This window comes from Rhinoraja longicauda, chromosome 3 (genome assembly GCF_053455715.1).
Source record: "Rhinoraja longicauda isolate Sanriku21f chromosome 3, sRhiLon1.1, whole genome shotgun sequence".
Lineage (NCBI taxonomy): Eukaryota > Metazoa > Chordata > Chondrichthyes > Rajiformes > Arhynchobatidae > Rhinoraja > Rhinoraja longicauda.
The window spans coordinates 42,740,759-42,756,025 of NC_135955.1; the positions used below are offsets into that span (position 1 = coordinate 42,740,759).

At 42.6% G+C, this 15,267-nt stretch overlaps 1 protein-coding gene across 5 annotated transcripts in view; it reads left to right on the top strand.

Annotated features, from left to right (window-relative positions):
- The window catches only part of mtap (methylthioadenosine phosphorylase), a 100,664-nt gene that overhangs the window by 38,008 nt on the left and 47,389 nt on the right, over positions 1-15,267 (top strand). For all 5 annotated transcript variants that reach the window (XM_078396043.1, XM_078396046.1, XM_078396044.1 and 2 more), the window contains 2 exons: positions 830-888; positions 1,977-2,144. In XM_078396043.1, coding sequence (XP_078252169.1) covers positions 830-888; positions 1,977-2,144 — 227 coding nt within the window. The remainder of the gene's footprint in view (positions 1-829; positions 889-1,976; positions 2,145-15,267) is intronic.

Below are 15,267 nucleotides of genomic sequence, written 5' to 3' on the forward strand. Positions count from 1 at the left end.
GCGGAGTGAGTGGAGGGCTGCACGTTCAGGAGGGGAGAGGTTAGAGTTAGTGACTGTCCCACCCACCACTCCCCAGAACAAAGACTGGACCGGATGTTTTATACTGTAAAGATCAAAAAAACACATTCCTTAAGGCATTAGTCATGGTCCCAAAATGCTGTAGTTCGTTAGCACCTTCCCAGCAACTCTGAGATTGTCTCTCTTACGTAGGTACATGAAGGAAAGAACAGGAAGGACAGATTTCTAAAGGCATTAGTCCTGGTTCCAATATACAGCAGCCCAAGCCCAGCAGTCTGGGTTTGTCTCTTCTTATCAGTTTCAGCACCCCACTAGAGAAAGCCTGCTAAAGAAGAATTATGAAGCTACAAAAGATAGTCCTGTATCCCCCTCATGCATCTGTTATGTATTTAAAGCATTTAACCCTTTCAGGAAAATCATGCATGAAATATTATTTCTAACAACCTTGGTATTTCCCAAAGTACTCAAGCATGTGTAATTGTCATACATGACTCGATATTCTGTTTGGTGATGGCCACAGTCAGATCGAGAACACTCAAACTTACCTTATCTCTAAGTGTCCACTATTATTGTCTCATATTTTAAATATTTAGTGCTTATTTTTATCTCTTTGAGACCGTTCATTGCTGTATTCATCTTGTTATTGCTAGTTTGCTAAACTGTCTTTCACCAAATTGACCCCTAACACAGGGCATTGATTTTTCCTGTAGTATATATTCCTGAATGAATATAAATGAAGGTTTAAATGTTGAGAGCCAACCAATGTGTATTGGTTTACTTGTCTAATGTTATGCACTTCCTTTTTATATAGCCTTCAGATGTCCTTGTGGTGGGAAAGATCAAAAATATTAATTGTGTTCTCCTTGCTAGGTAAGTTGAAGCAAGTATTGTCTCCTTTATTGGTTCCTGGAAAATAATGGTTCATAGAGTGATGCAGTGTGGAACAGGCCCTTCAGCCCAATTTGCCCACACCAGACAACAATGTCCCAGCTACACTAGTCCCATTTGCCTGTGCTTGGTCCATGTCCCTTCAAACCTGTCCTATCCATGTACTTGCTAACTGTTTCTTAAATGATGGGATAGTCCCAGCCTCAACTATCTCATCTGGCAGTTTGTTCCATACACCCACCACCCTTTGTGTGAAAAGGTTACCCCTCGGATTCCTAGTAAATCTTTACCCCTTCACATATACAGTCTTCAGATGTCCTTGTGGTGGGAAAGATCACAAATATCAATTGTGTTCTCCTTACCATGCAAGGTAAGACTGCACATGAATATTGTCCTTTATTGGTTTCTGGAAATTAATGATTCATTTGGGTGGGCGCTAGGTACCTCGGGACCAGTCTGATGGCCAAAAACATGCTTGCAATGTTGAAAGCACCGGTAAAATTATAAATCCTCAGCCCTGGGTCAGCTTCAAGTTGGCTTTGGTCAAGTCTAGTTTTAATATGCCACCCAAGCAGATTACTATTCCAAATGTGTAGGAAAGAACTGCAGATGCTGGTTCAAATTGAAGATAGACACTAAATGCTGGAGAAACTCAGTGGGACAGGCAGCATCTGTCAGACAGAGATGCTGCCTGGCCCGCTGAGTTACTCCAGCATTTAGTGTCTTATCTGCCATTCCAAATGTAGTTGATTAATGAGTTCTGGGCCTTTGATGCAGTGATGATGAAAAATCTGTGGCACCACTCTAGATTGAGAAGGTGCTCTAATTTAGAGGTATTAGAGATTACACGTTTGGAGTGTGCTGTTAAACAAACCTTGGCAGCCATCCTGCAGATCACACACAATGCAGCAGTGAAGGGGAAATGTGATATGCCATTTAATCTGACTATTTTATCGTAAGGTTTACATGGCAATTTCTTTCTGCTCTTTTCTATAGAAATTTTATAGAATTCATAGTGTATTTATCACTTCAATAAGATATTCTATAATTCATTTTCCTTTATGAAATAGACATGGGAGGAGACATTCCATTATGCCGACAAATGTCAACTACCAAGCAAACATTTGGGCATTAAAGAATGAAGGTTGTACTCATATTATCGCCGCAACAGCTTGTGGTTCATTGCAAGAAGAAATCCAACCTGGGGATATTGTCATTATCGATCAGTTTATTGACAGGTACTGTTATTTTCATTATGTTTATAATGTTCAATTATGTTCAAAGTTTGACTGTGAAACCATATTTGACTTTACATATTGGGTTGTAATGAATGATTTTATCAGGATGCCTCACAGCCTACTTTGCGAACAGTTCTATCCAAGATGGCAAGAAATCGCAGAAAGTTGTGGAAGTAGCCCAAACCATCATGCAAACCAACCTCCTTTCCATTGACTCCATCTACACTTCATGCTGCCTCGGCAAGGCCACCAGCATAATCAAGGATCATTCTCACCCCTGTCACTCCCTCTTCTCCACTTTCCCATCAGGCAAGGGGTACTAAAGTTTGAAATCGCATACCTCCAGGTTCAGGGACAGTTTCTTCCCAGCTGTTATCAGGTGACTGAACAGTCCTGTCATCAGTTAGCATGTGGTCCTACCCTCCCATTTAACTAATTAGAGACCTTTAGACATTAGAGATACAGCGTGAAAACAGGCCCTTCTGCTCACCAAGTCCTCACCGATCAGTGATCACCCCGTACACTAACATTATCCTACACACTAGAGACAATTTACAATTTTACGAAGCTAATTAACTTACAATCCTGTACGATTTTGGAGTGTGGGAGGAAACCGGAGCACCGGAAAAAATCCATGCGGTCACAGGGAGAACGTCCAAACTCCGTACAGACAGCACCCGTAGTCAAGATCGAAGCCGAGTCTCTGGCTCTGTAAGACAGCAGCTCTACTGCTGCATTAATTGGATGTCTATCTATTTTACCTGAACTATCTTTGATCAGACTTTATCTTGCACTAAATGTTGTACCCTTTATCCATTATCTGTGCACTGTGGACGGCTTGATTGTGATCATGTATAGTAATTCCTTGGGTGGTTTAGCACACAAATATAAGCTTTTCAGTATACCTCGGATAATGTGACAATAATAAACTAAATTACTTGATTTTGCTTTGGAGAAAGTGGTGGCATGCAAGTCCTGCAACATCTGCAGAACATTTGTGTGATTCCCCAGTTTAGACTGCAAGTGTCTCTTGGCTGAGGTACTGTTTGCGATATTAAACCATTCTCTGCCGAATCAGGTAGATGTAAATAAAATCTCATTTCACTGTAGTACAGATTAATAATCATCACTGGTATTGTGGACAATAATTAGCTTCTTCAAGCAAATTATCTGGACATTGTAGTTGTGGAAACTTATTGTGTGCCAATTATATTTTTAGTTTTAGTTTAGTTTATTACTGTCACGTGTACCGAGGCCCTTCTTCGACCTGAAACGTCACTCATTTCTCTCCAGAGATGCTGCCTGTCCTGCTGAATTACTCTAGCATTTGGTGTCTATCTCTGGTGTAAACTAGCATCTGCAGTTCCTTCCTACGGTGAAAAGCTTTTGATTAAAGATAGTTCAATGGTCTCCAATGAGGTAGATGGGATATCAGGACTACATTCTAGCTGATGATCAGTTGCCTGCTAACAGTTGGGGAGAAACTGTCCCTGAATCTGGAGGTATGTTTTCAAACTTCTGTACCTCTTACCTGGTGAAAGAGGGGAGAAGGAGTGACTGGGGTGAGACTGGTCCTTGATTATGTTGGTGGCCTTGCCAAGGCAGCGTGAGGTGTGGATGGAGTCAATGGAAGTCAAGGAACCCTTCAGAAACATTTAATTGATGTTTAACCACTTGGTGATATTTACAGAAAGACACACAACTTTATTTTTTTTATTGACTGCTTCCTTGCATCTAGTAAAGTTATTCCCATTGTGCTGTTAGATAGGAAGTGCTAGAGTTTCTCCCAGTGACGATCGGGCTCGGCGCCTTCCCCCTTCAGGTCGCGGCCTGCAGGGTCTTTGTGACTTTATGATTTGCAAACTGAAAATAGAATAAGCATTCCCTCCCCTTCCCAAGCACGCCCAATACCTGTGCATTTTCCATTATGTTCGGTAAAACTGCAAACTAGCCAGGCAGTGCATCAAGAGGAGAGGTCTATATTTTCTTTTAAATGTCTAGCATCTTTCTACACTCTGAATCTTGTGCACTATGGGTTAAAGTTGCAGTGCAGTTCTCCTCAGTCACTATGCTGCAGCTGGTTATTTTAAGTCGCTCTACAAATTGGACTTGTATTTGAGTTCATCGACTGTAATCAGCTGACTCATTTCCTGATCAATGTTTTCATGTAACTTCCTTCAGTGGTTTTACTATCCTGTTTTGTAGGAGCAAAGACAGACTTTGTCTAAAAAGTACAATGCAAGAGAACAGGAGCAAGTGTAGGCCATCTGGCCCTTCCAGCTTATTTAATATGATCTTGGCTGATCTACTTCAGGCCTCATTGACTCATTCACAAAATGCTGGAGTAACTCAGCAGGTCAGGCAGCATCTCGGGAGAGAAGGAATTGACTCATCTGTGCCAGATCCCCCTTAGCCTTCAATCTCCCATTGTTTCAAAAATGCATATATCTTCACTTTAAATATTTCTAATAATCTGGCTTCCAAAGCTCCTTGGTAGTGAGGAGAGAACTCCAGAAGTTCACTACCCTCTGCAATACATATAATCATTTTAAATGACCAGCCCTTTATCTTGAAACTATGCTTGCTCATTCAAGATACTTCCACTAGTCAAAATATCTACCTTGTTTGGATCTTGCATGTTTCAGAAAGATCACTCCTTATTCCTCAAAACATCATAGGATTCAGACTCGTCCTGTTTTTCCCCATCCCCTCATCCCATGTGAATCTTTTTGTCTGCTTCCAATGCTACTATATCCTTTCTTTGGTAAAGAAACCAAACCTCTGTGAAGTATTCCAGTTTTGGCCTCACCAACACCCTGTACAATTGGAACAAGGCTTTCCAATTTACAAACATCAACCCCTTTGCAATAAAGGATATTATATCATTTGCCCTCTTAACTGTTTGCTGTACCAGCATGCTAATTGTTTGTGTTTCATGCATCTGTACACTTGGATCACTTGGTACTACTCTCATTTGTAGTATTATTCCATTTCAATGATTATCTTTATTCTCTAACTGGAGTGCATAACCTTGTGCTTTCTCACATATCCTCCTCTCAACTTGCTTTTCCTAATATTTTTGTATCATCGGCACACTTGGATACCTTTGCATTCTGTCCCCTCCTCTAGATTATTAATATAAATAGAGGGCAAGAACTGATCCTTAGAATACTCCATCAGTTACATCCTTCCAAATTGGAATAGACACACATTCCAATTTTTCCCATGTGATAAACCATTTTTAAACCATGCACTGATTTACACTAATATCACAAGCTCTCAACTTGTTCAACAATCTTTTACATGGCACCTTGTCAAAAGCCTATTAGATGTCTGAATACACCCGCGCGTACAAGTTCCCCTCCATGTACTCCACTTGTTACATTATGTTCCTTGTTTACGCATCCAGAATGTTGTTACATTTCCTATCATGAGACTAAGATGAATTACATTTGTCTTTATTAAGCATCACTGGCAGATTGCACATTTAACAGAAGGGATGTAGTTTAGAAGTCATTACAGGCTTCAAAGGTGCTATTTACAGGTTAGGAAAGAATGTGCCAATTTGTGCTTTCTGGTTTTGCTTTTGAATTGTTACAATCAGATAATCTTTCTGTGCCTAGAATGAAGGAGTAACTGTAGTTTTGCTTATTATAACAGCAAACTAACCCACTATAAATAGGTCACTATTTAACATTGGGTAAAGTACTGCTGGGTATTGATATGTCTCCATATAAATTTTGGGTCTCTAAATGGCTCGACCTGCAGTTTTCGAGAGTGCTTTCAAAGAGCTGGTATAGGCAGATTTGGTTGTAAGGTAATTACCACTGTCTTCCCTGTCAGATCTCATTGTAGTCAGAGACATGTGTGACAATATTAACTTGAGGGGTTTCTTACTAAAATGAAGCAGCAAAGTAAATTTTAATGAGAGGGGATGGCATAACGTGACAAAGGAATGGAAAATATTTGTTCTCCAAGAGAAAGGTATGAACAGCTCGCTATGGCGGCATGTGGTTAAGGCTATCACATCCATTTGTTAAGCTGGGTTGAGTTTTGTCGGAGGGAATCTAAGCCATTCATCTGTGATCACGCTTGTTTTCCTTTCCCAGTGAGCTCACCAGCTCTTCCCTTCTGCACGTAAATTGTGGATTTATACAATAAATGCAATCAGTAGCCTCTTGACAGCCTCCCCGATTGACCCTGACATCCTACTCAATTATGACTCTGACCAATTCCTTCTCTCCAACCCACCCCAACTCCCCAGTCAGTCAGTCAGTGTGATTTCCACCCGAACCTTCTCCCACTATAAACATTGGCTCTATCTGCACTGACCAATGACTCCCTACCTCTCTAGTCTTCTCTTGCCTCTAATCCTTTTCCTGCACGCATCCAATATTCCCACCTTCCATTCCCCTTGATCCCATTTCGACTAATTTTCTCCTACAGTCTACAGGGTAATTGCTCTTGTTTACATCTAAGGATTTTATCTTTGCTTTGTTTTTCATATTGGCTTGGGCCTTGTGCCTCATCAAATCTTTTTTCACTAGGGCTTTTCAAATAAATGACTCTAATTCCCTGCTCATTGTCATTTTAACCCAGATGTTCAATGCCGTACAAGTTCTAGCCCATGACCATCTAATGTTAGCTATCAAAAGGGGAGATGCATTTTTGTTTTCTTCTCAATGGCAGCTCATAAATCAGCTGTAATCGAACAATTGAACAGGGGATGACAATGTGGGAGAACCAAGCTTCTCTTGGCACCCACTCCCATTCCCATTCTGACCTTTCTTTGCAGGGCCTCCTCCATTGCCGGTAAGGCCACAATATAGGAACAACACCTCATATCTTTGCCTGTGTAGCTTACTACTCAGTGGTATGAACATTGAATTCCCCAATTTTAGGTAACAACAAACAACTCTTTCCCACCCCCTTCCTTGTGCCCCACCTGGGCTTCCACCTATTTCTCCCCTCTCCTTCCACCTATTCCTTCCTCTGGCTTCACAATTCACAACTATTCAATTGTTTTGTGTCACATCTTCTGTCTTTTAATCTCTGGCCTTTGTTCACCATCTACCTATCAAAAACACCCCTCCACTGTATCAACCTATTATCTGCCAGGCTTTCTTCTGTCCCTCATCTCATCCAGTTTTCTTTCTCTCCCCACCCTACAATCAGTCTGAAGAAAAGATCCCTACCCAAAATATCACCTATCCATGTTCTCCAGAGACACTGCCTGACCTGCTAACTTACTCCAGCAAGTTGGGTCTTTTTTTTTTTTTCTTTGCTGCCTGCCTGTTTGCTGGCATAAGTTAGAAATATTGTGCCGTCTAGACTGTCTCAGCTTTTAATATTGTGCTTCAATTGCACTCTTATTGTGGCTTTCAAAGATTTTTCTGAGACCACAAGAAGCAAATTCTAAAGTCCTTGGATACAGTTGCATCATGTCTCGAATGCATCCTGTGCCACTGGGGAATAATGTGACGGTTGACTGCTCTCAGCCATTCACAACATACACCCAACAGTGGAATGATCAACCTGCAGACTGTTGAGGAGAAAATCACATAACTCGGATTGGTGAATTACCTCAACAGTCCAGTGACTCATACGAGATGATCCGATTTTTCGGATGCTCAGATTCTTTTTGATTTACTCTTTAGAATAGGGCAAGACATGCATTCATTGTTGGGAGTTACTGTAAATGGGTGGTGTACTGAAAAGCATTTATATTCATTTCAGTACAGAATCACTTGGTGTTTATTGACTAGCATAAAGTTTAAAAATTATCGAAACATTTTAAATACACACAAAGTTATTTTTGAAATTATATCTCGGTATTTGGACAATGTTTCCAAATTTACTTTAATCTGTTAGCTATTTAAATGTCGGGGTCGTTTCTTTCAATAGTCGGGCCATATGTGCATTTGGTGCAGTGGGTGACATTTCACTTCAAAAATGGTGTTTAGTCAGCACTTGGACATCTGTGGGCAAGTCGTGTCCGAAACAATATCGGTGGTTGTTTACTCAGGGAATTTTTCCCCTTGCTAAACCTCAGCAAGAAATAACATTTGAGATGGTCTGCACCGCAGTAAGTTAGTCTCTCTCAGTACAGGTCTGAAGAAATGTCTGGCCATTCCCTCCTGACCTGCTGAGTTCTTTCATCACTTTGTGTTTTGCGCAAGATTTTAGCATCTGCAGTTCCTTGTGTCTCCTCAGTAAGTAAGCCCCTTTTTGAAATATACAAATGCCTCCCTTGTAAGAAGTTATGGTGTGGCTTTGAGTAATCCTGGCTGGCTTTAAAAGGCTTAGTATTTTTTCCCTCTACTCTAGAAGGCAACAGCTATCTATTTTGAACAATTAAGATCCCCCTTAAAGTTGCAATGAAATGTCAAGAGTGCTTTACTTGCTGCAGCGTAACAGAATATGTAAACATAGTATTCTGTAAACTATGATAACTGAAAAAAAGTTTTATACATCCATACATTTAAAAAAAACAACCAATAATAGTGCAAAAAGACCCAAGACCCCCAAGTCTATGTAGTTCAGAGTTTATTTGGAGCCTGTAGTGTTTAATATCCTGATGGCAGTAGGGAAGTTGTTCCTGAACCTGGACGTTACACTTTTTAGGCTCTTACATCTTCTTCCCGCTGCCAGGAATGAATTGAGTGTGTGGCCAAGGTGGTGTGGATCTCCGATGATGCTGGCTGCCTTTTTGAGACAGCGACTCCTAAAATGGTGGGATGGTCAGAACCCATGATCGACTGGGCAGTGTTCACCATTTTTTGCAGTCTTCTTCGCTCCTGGACGTTCAAATTGCCGAACCAAGTCGAGATGCAACCAGTCTGCATTCTCTCTACTGCACACCTGTAGAAGTTCAAGAGAGTCCTCTCTGACATACCTAATCTCTGCAATCTTCACAGGAAGTAGAGACGTTGATGTGCTTTCTTTATAATTGCATCAGTGTGCTGGGTCCAGGAAAGATCTTGAGAGATATGCATGCCCGTGAATTTGAAGCTTTTGACACTCTCCAGCATTGGCCCGTTGATATAGACAGGTTTGTGGACACACATCCTTCCTCTTCCAAAGTCTACAATCCGTTCCTAGGTCTTACTGACATTGTGCTGGCACAATTTGATCAGTCATTTGATTTCCCTTCTATATTCTGACTCATAATCGTCTGTAATTTGTCCAACAATGGTGGTGTCGTCGGCGAACATGAAGGTGGAGTTTGCAGTGTCCAGCTACACGGTCGTGTGTATAGAGCGAGTAGAGCGGAGAGCAGAGCACGCAGGTGCTCCTGAGGTGCTCCTGCACTGATGGTTATGGAGGATAACCAATTCGTACAGACTGTGGTCTGTTGATGGGGAAGTTGAGGATCTATCATATCATATCATATCATATATATACAGCCGGAAACAGGCCTTTTCGGCCCTCCATGTCCGAGCCGCCCAGTGATCCCCGTACATTAACACTATCCTACACCCACTAGGGACAATTTTTACATTTGTTGCAGAGGGATGCACAGACCCAGTTCTGTGAGCTTGATAACCAGCTAGGAGGGGATGATAGTGTTGAACGCCAACCTGTAGTCTATAGACAACAGCCTGATGTAAGTGTTTTTATTGTTTAAGTGGTCCAGTGCCGAGTGGAGAGCCAGAACGATCACAGTGGATCAGCCAGTGGACCTGTTGCGGCAGTAAACAAATTGTAATGGGTCGAGATTCTTCCTGACGTAGGAGTTGATATGCGCCATAACCAACCTCTCAAAGCACTTCATCACCACGGACGTTAGTGCCAACGCTCGTTAGTCATGGAGACATGAATAATAAGAGGTTGAAGATGTCCGCACAAACTCCAGCCAGTTGGTCTGCGCGGTTTTAGAACACGACCATCAGGTCCAGATGCTTTCCCAAGGTTCACCCGCCCGAAGGATATTCTGATGTCAGCCTCTGTGACTGTAATACCATCAGGAGCTACCCGGTGTTCTCCCAATCAAAGTGTGTAGAACGCATAGTGGCTTCTGGTTGGGAAACACTCGGATGATTTTTGTAGGAACATACTTTTCCGCACATTTTGGTATGAAGTCTGTAACAACTGTGGCGTGTTCATTCAGGTCTGTTGCCGAGTCCTTGAACATCGCCCAGTCTACCGACTCAAAGCAGTCCCGTAGTCATTCCTCTGCCTCTGTTGACTAGCTCTGTGCAGTCCTCACCGCTGGGGGTGCGCTCTTCAGTAGCTGCCTATATGCAGGAAGAAGCAGCACTGCTCAATGGTCAGATTTCCCGAGGGGCAAGGGACAGAGCGATAGGCATCTCTGATGGTCGTATAGCAGTGGTCAAAGGTGTCTAATCCTCTGGTGTGCTGCAGGTGGGAGTGTTGGGGAGTGATTTCTTCAGGCTGGCTTTATTGAAGTCCCTGGCTATGATAGTAAAGGCTTCAGGGTACACTGACTGTTATTTGTTGACCACGGTGTGCAGTTTCTCCAGTGCCAGATGGACGTCAGCCTGGGGTGGGACATAGACCGTGGTCAGGATGATGGAGGTAAATTCCCTTGTGAGGTAGAAGGGGCAGCACTTCACCGCCAGGTGTTCCAGGTTCGGGGAGCTGGAGTTAGACAGGACTGCCACGTCTGAGCACCACAAAGAGTTGACCATGAGGCAGACATCACTGCCTCTCCCTTTCCCCAATCCCTCTGTTCTATCCATGTGATGGTTGGAGAAACCTTTGGGCTGGGTAGCTGAGTCTGCGGAGCTGGGGAGCCATGTCTTTGTGTAAAAGAGAACACATTCCCTCATCTCCCATTGATTGTCTGGGCAATATTGGATAGATTTATTTAATTGAGTGTATGGGTGCTTTGTTCACTAGAAGGATGAGAGGAGATCTTATCGAAACGTATAAGATTATTAAGGGGTTGGACACGTTAACGGCAGGAAACATGTTCCCAATGTTGGGGGAGTCCAGAACATTGGGGTAGGCCATTTAGAACTGAGATGAGGAAAAACTTTGGGAGTTTGTCAATGTTTTTAAAAGTCTGGGATAGTGCAAGCAGGTCACTGCTCCACCTTATTGTATGCACTGTAAACAAATTGTACCTTATGACTGCTGATCTTTGTTGTAATGGAAATCCTTTTGCGTAACCAGTCCACAATTTTACCTGGAATTTACTCTATTTAAATGTTAGTGCTTGTAAAAGTAAAGCCGCAAGATATTGCAGATTCTTTGTATTCATCAACAAATAAAGCAGTTTCACTGATACTTCTATGTTTTCGTTTATTAGACTGAGCAAAAATGGGAAGTTTTTTTAATAGGGCAATATTTGTGTATTTTTTTCGTATGGTGGTAATTCTAATGCCAGGTTGCAACATATAGAGATTTACAGTCAGAATCCACTGTCTCCTTTGTGGATCTCACATGATATGAACATTATTGTGGGAGGAGTTCTAATTGGAAGAAAATTAATTCATGTTCTGGTTAGAGGTCAGATCGTGGATGGAATATGTCCAGTGAAAAGTGTCTGGGAGATAGAAATTCGGCTTTGGTGATGTATACTGAATGTGTGATGTGGCAGCATACCTGCGTGGAACTGCTCTTGAACACTGAGGATATTATTGTTTTATTGATTATTAGATGGGTGTGCACCCGTTGGATGCAAATCTCTGCTGCGGGTGGTCCTGCGGGTGAGGGGGTGATGAAGAGGGATTGAGGGGGGATAGAGTGGGTGAGTGGGGGGAGGGGAGGGATAAGGGGGTTTCAGGGGGGATTCAGTGGATGGAGGAGTGGGGGATAAGGGTGGGTGGAGTGGAGAGGGGGAGGAGAGGGTGCTGGATCAATGCAGGAGAGGTTTGGGACCGGAACTGTGGGTGGAAAGCTCTTCTTTGGGCCCAGCAACCCTACCAATCTGTAGACCCGTTGTCAGGCGGGGAGTGTCCCCCGAGGCCGTGCCGGGCCCAGCAACCCTACCGATCCATGCACCCGTTGGTGGGCGGGGAGCGTCCTCCGGGGCCGCGGGTGGGACGCGGTGGTGGGCGGGGAGCGTCCTCCGGGGCTGTCCTGGGCCCAGCAACCCTACCGATCCATGCACCCGTTGGTGGGCGGGGAGCGTCCTCCGGGGCCGTCCTGGGCTCAGCAACCCTACCGATCCGTGCACCCGTTGGGCGGGGAGCGTCCCCCGGGGCCGAGGGGGGAGAGGGAAAAGCAACTTTCCTGTGCCCCGTGCGTGCAGCGCTGATTGGCAGCAAGGAATGGCGGCGACGCCATCTTGTTGGACCCTGGCACCCTCCTGCACCACGGGAGGAAGGTTCGGCGCGAGGCATGCCAAGACGGGTGCCAGTCCTCTCACTGGTCCTCTCGGGAGGAAGATATCATTTATGAATGATGGTTGATGTGTAGAACAACTATTTGGCATCCAGTGGTTGAACAATGTGGAGGATTGGGAGCTTCCACCCCAAACCTTAGAGTACAAATGAAGTTGTGAGTTTATCATTAATTTCTACCAGCAGAGTTGTTAAAGGGAATACATTTTGACAAGCCTGATACTCATTCCTTCAACAGAAGCAAAGTATACACCCAACGTCCATTCACTGACATCTTTGACACAGCATTGCCACTTATGTAATGAACAACATACCCAAGTACAAGAAGATTACAAACGAATTGGCCTTGTGTGCAAGCTGTATAGAGAGGAAATTAAGGTTTTTAATTAGTTGAGGGGGGGAGGGGTGCAGGAGTTGGGGAGGAGGGATGATTTCAATAGGACAAGATCTGGCATCTTCCACAAAAGTCTAAAAGGCATTCCACTGTGAGTGTTCATGGGTAATGTTTCCGAATAGTAACATTACCATTGAGAAGGTAATGCCAGCAAGGCCAAAGAACTCTGGATGTCAATGGATATTGAGGATTGGATTAAGGAAAAGAAAATTGATCGTGCAAGTCAAGAGAACTGAAAACAAGAGAGGCCCTCGAGGTATATGAAATGGTGGATGCTTAAAGAGAAAATAGAGGAAGCAGGCAAGTTTAAGGAAAAAAATCAAAGCATTTCATAAATATATTAAGGGCAAGGCAGTAACCAGGGAAAGAACAGGGCTTATTAGGGAACCCAAATGGCAATCTGTGTGTAAACTCACTAGGGTGTAGGTGGGGTCTTGAATGAATATTTATTGTCTGTATTCATTATGTAGAAGAACATTGTAGTTGCTGATATTCTCTACTAGATTGTTTGTTGCTTGAGACAAGAAAGTAGTGAGATGACGTGTAGTTCTTTTGAATTACAGGAAATGTATTAGAAGATTGTAGAAATTGCTTATCATAATTTCCAAGAGTTCCAATGCAAAGTTAAGGTAATGTTCAGGAGGTCTGGGACATTCAGGGCAGATAAACTAAATTTTCAAGAGCCCAAAGCTGTAAAATTAATCTTGGAATTAATGGAATATTCACAGTAAATTTACAAAAGTCATTGGGTAAAGATATTGCAAGAAATATTTTGCTTGGTGCATTGTATAATAAGATGAGAACAGAGCTGCAAGATGCCTTGACCTATATCCATGGCAACAAGATCGAGGTCAGATTCGTGCATCATTGCCTGGTGAGGGCAAAGTTCAGAACCAACTACTGTATTTTCAATTTGCAGATGGTTCAACAGTTAATCCAACTGTCAGAGTGTGGGATGGGGAGAATAAATACAAAATCTTATGGATTTTGCTGAAAGTTTCTAAATCGCACAGCAGTTACACTGGATTCAGTCCTCTATTAAAACCATGCTGTTGTAAGTTGGTAAAGATATCACTCAATTACTTTTGTTAAAAGGTAAAATGAAGTCTTTAGCATCAGAGTTAAATTTAGTTTTCAGTTTGACCTTCATTCTTCTGTGGTTTCTTGGCACTCCCATCTAATCTCAGAACTGATGATGTCAATTCTAACTTGCCCAGGCATGTTTTATTGTATGAATATAATCAATTTTGTCTGGACTTGTTGAGCAGAAAAGCAGTCTCCTTCCCTTTAGAACTTGGTGGTGTCTTCCGAGATCTAAGAGAGTGTTTCTTTGTACTGTACTGTTTAAACAGTTAGTTAAATACCAGACTGTGGCTTATGGGGATGGACTTTTTGCACATCGAAATGACAACTGATCCACTATTAACGATACTGAAGATAATGTGTATAGTTTGGTGATTGCCTTTTTCTATTGATCGTGTATCATCAGGGACATGCAGATTTGCAGTCCTTTGGCTAGACTCACACATACAATGCCCTCCATAATGTTTGGGACAAAGACTCATGATTTATTTATTTGCCCCTCTACTCCACAATTTGAGATTTGTAATAGAAAGAAATCACATGTGGTTAAAGTGCACATTGTCAGATTTTATTGAAGGCCATTTTGATGCATTTTGGTTTCACCATGGAGAAATTACAGCTGTGTTTATACATAGTCCCCCCATTTCAGGGCACCATAATGTTTGGGACACATGGCTTCGCAGGCGTTTATACTTGCTCAGTTGTGTTTAATTGCCTCCTTAATGCAGGTATAAGAGAGCTCTCAGCACCTAGTCTTTCCTCCAGTCTTTCCATCACCTTTGGAAATTTTTATTGCTGTTTATCAACATGAGGACCAGAGTTGTGCCAATGAAAGTCAAAGAAGCCATTATGAGACTGAGAAACAAGAATAAAACTGTTAGAGACATCGGCCAAACCTTAGGCTTACCAAAATCAACTGTTTGGAACATTATTAAGAAGAAAGGGAGCACTGGTGAGCTTACTAATTGCAAAGGGACTGGCAGGCCAAGGAAGACCTCCACAGCTGATGACAGAAAATTTCTCTCTAAAATATAGAAAAATCCCCAAACACCTGTCCGACAGATCAGAAACACTCTTCAGGAGGCAGGTGTGAATTTATCAATGACCATTGTCCGCAGAAGACTTCATGAACAGAAATACAGAGGCTACACTGCAAGATGCAAACCACTGGTTAGCCCCAAAAATAGGATGGCCGGGTTACAGTTTGCCAAGAAGTACTTAAAAGAGCAACAACATCTGGAAAAAGGTCTTGTGGACAGATGAGATGAAGATTAACTTATATCAGAGTGATGGCAAGAGCAGAGTATGGAGGAGAGAAGGAACTGCCCAAGATCCA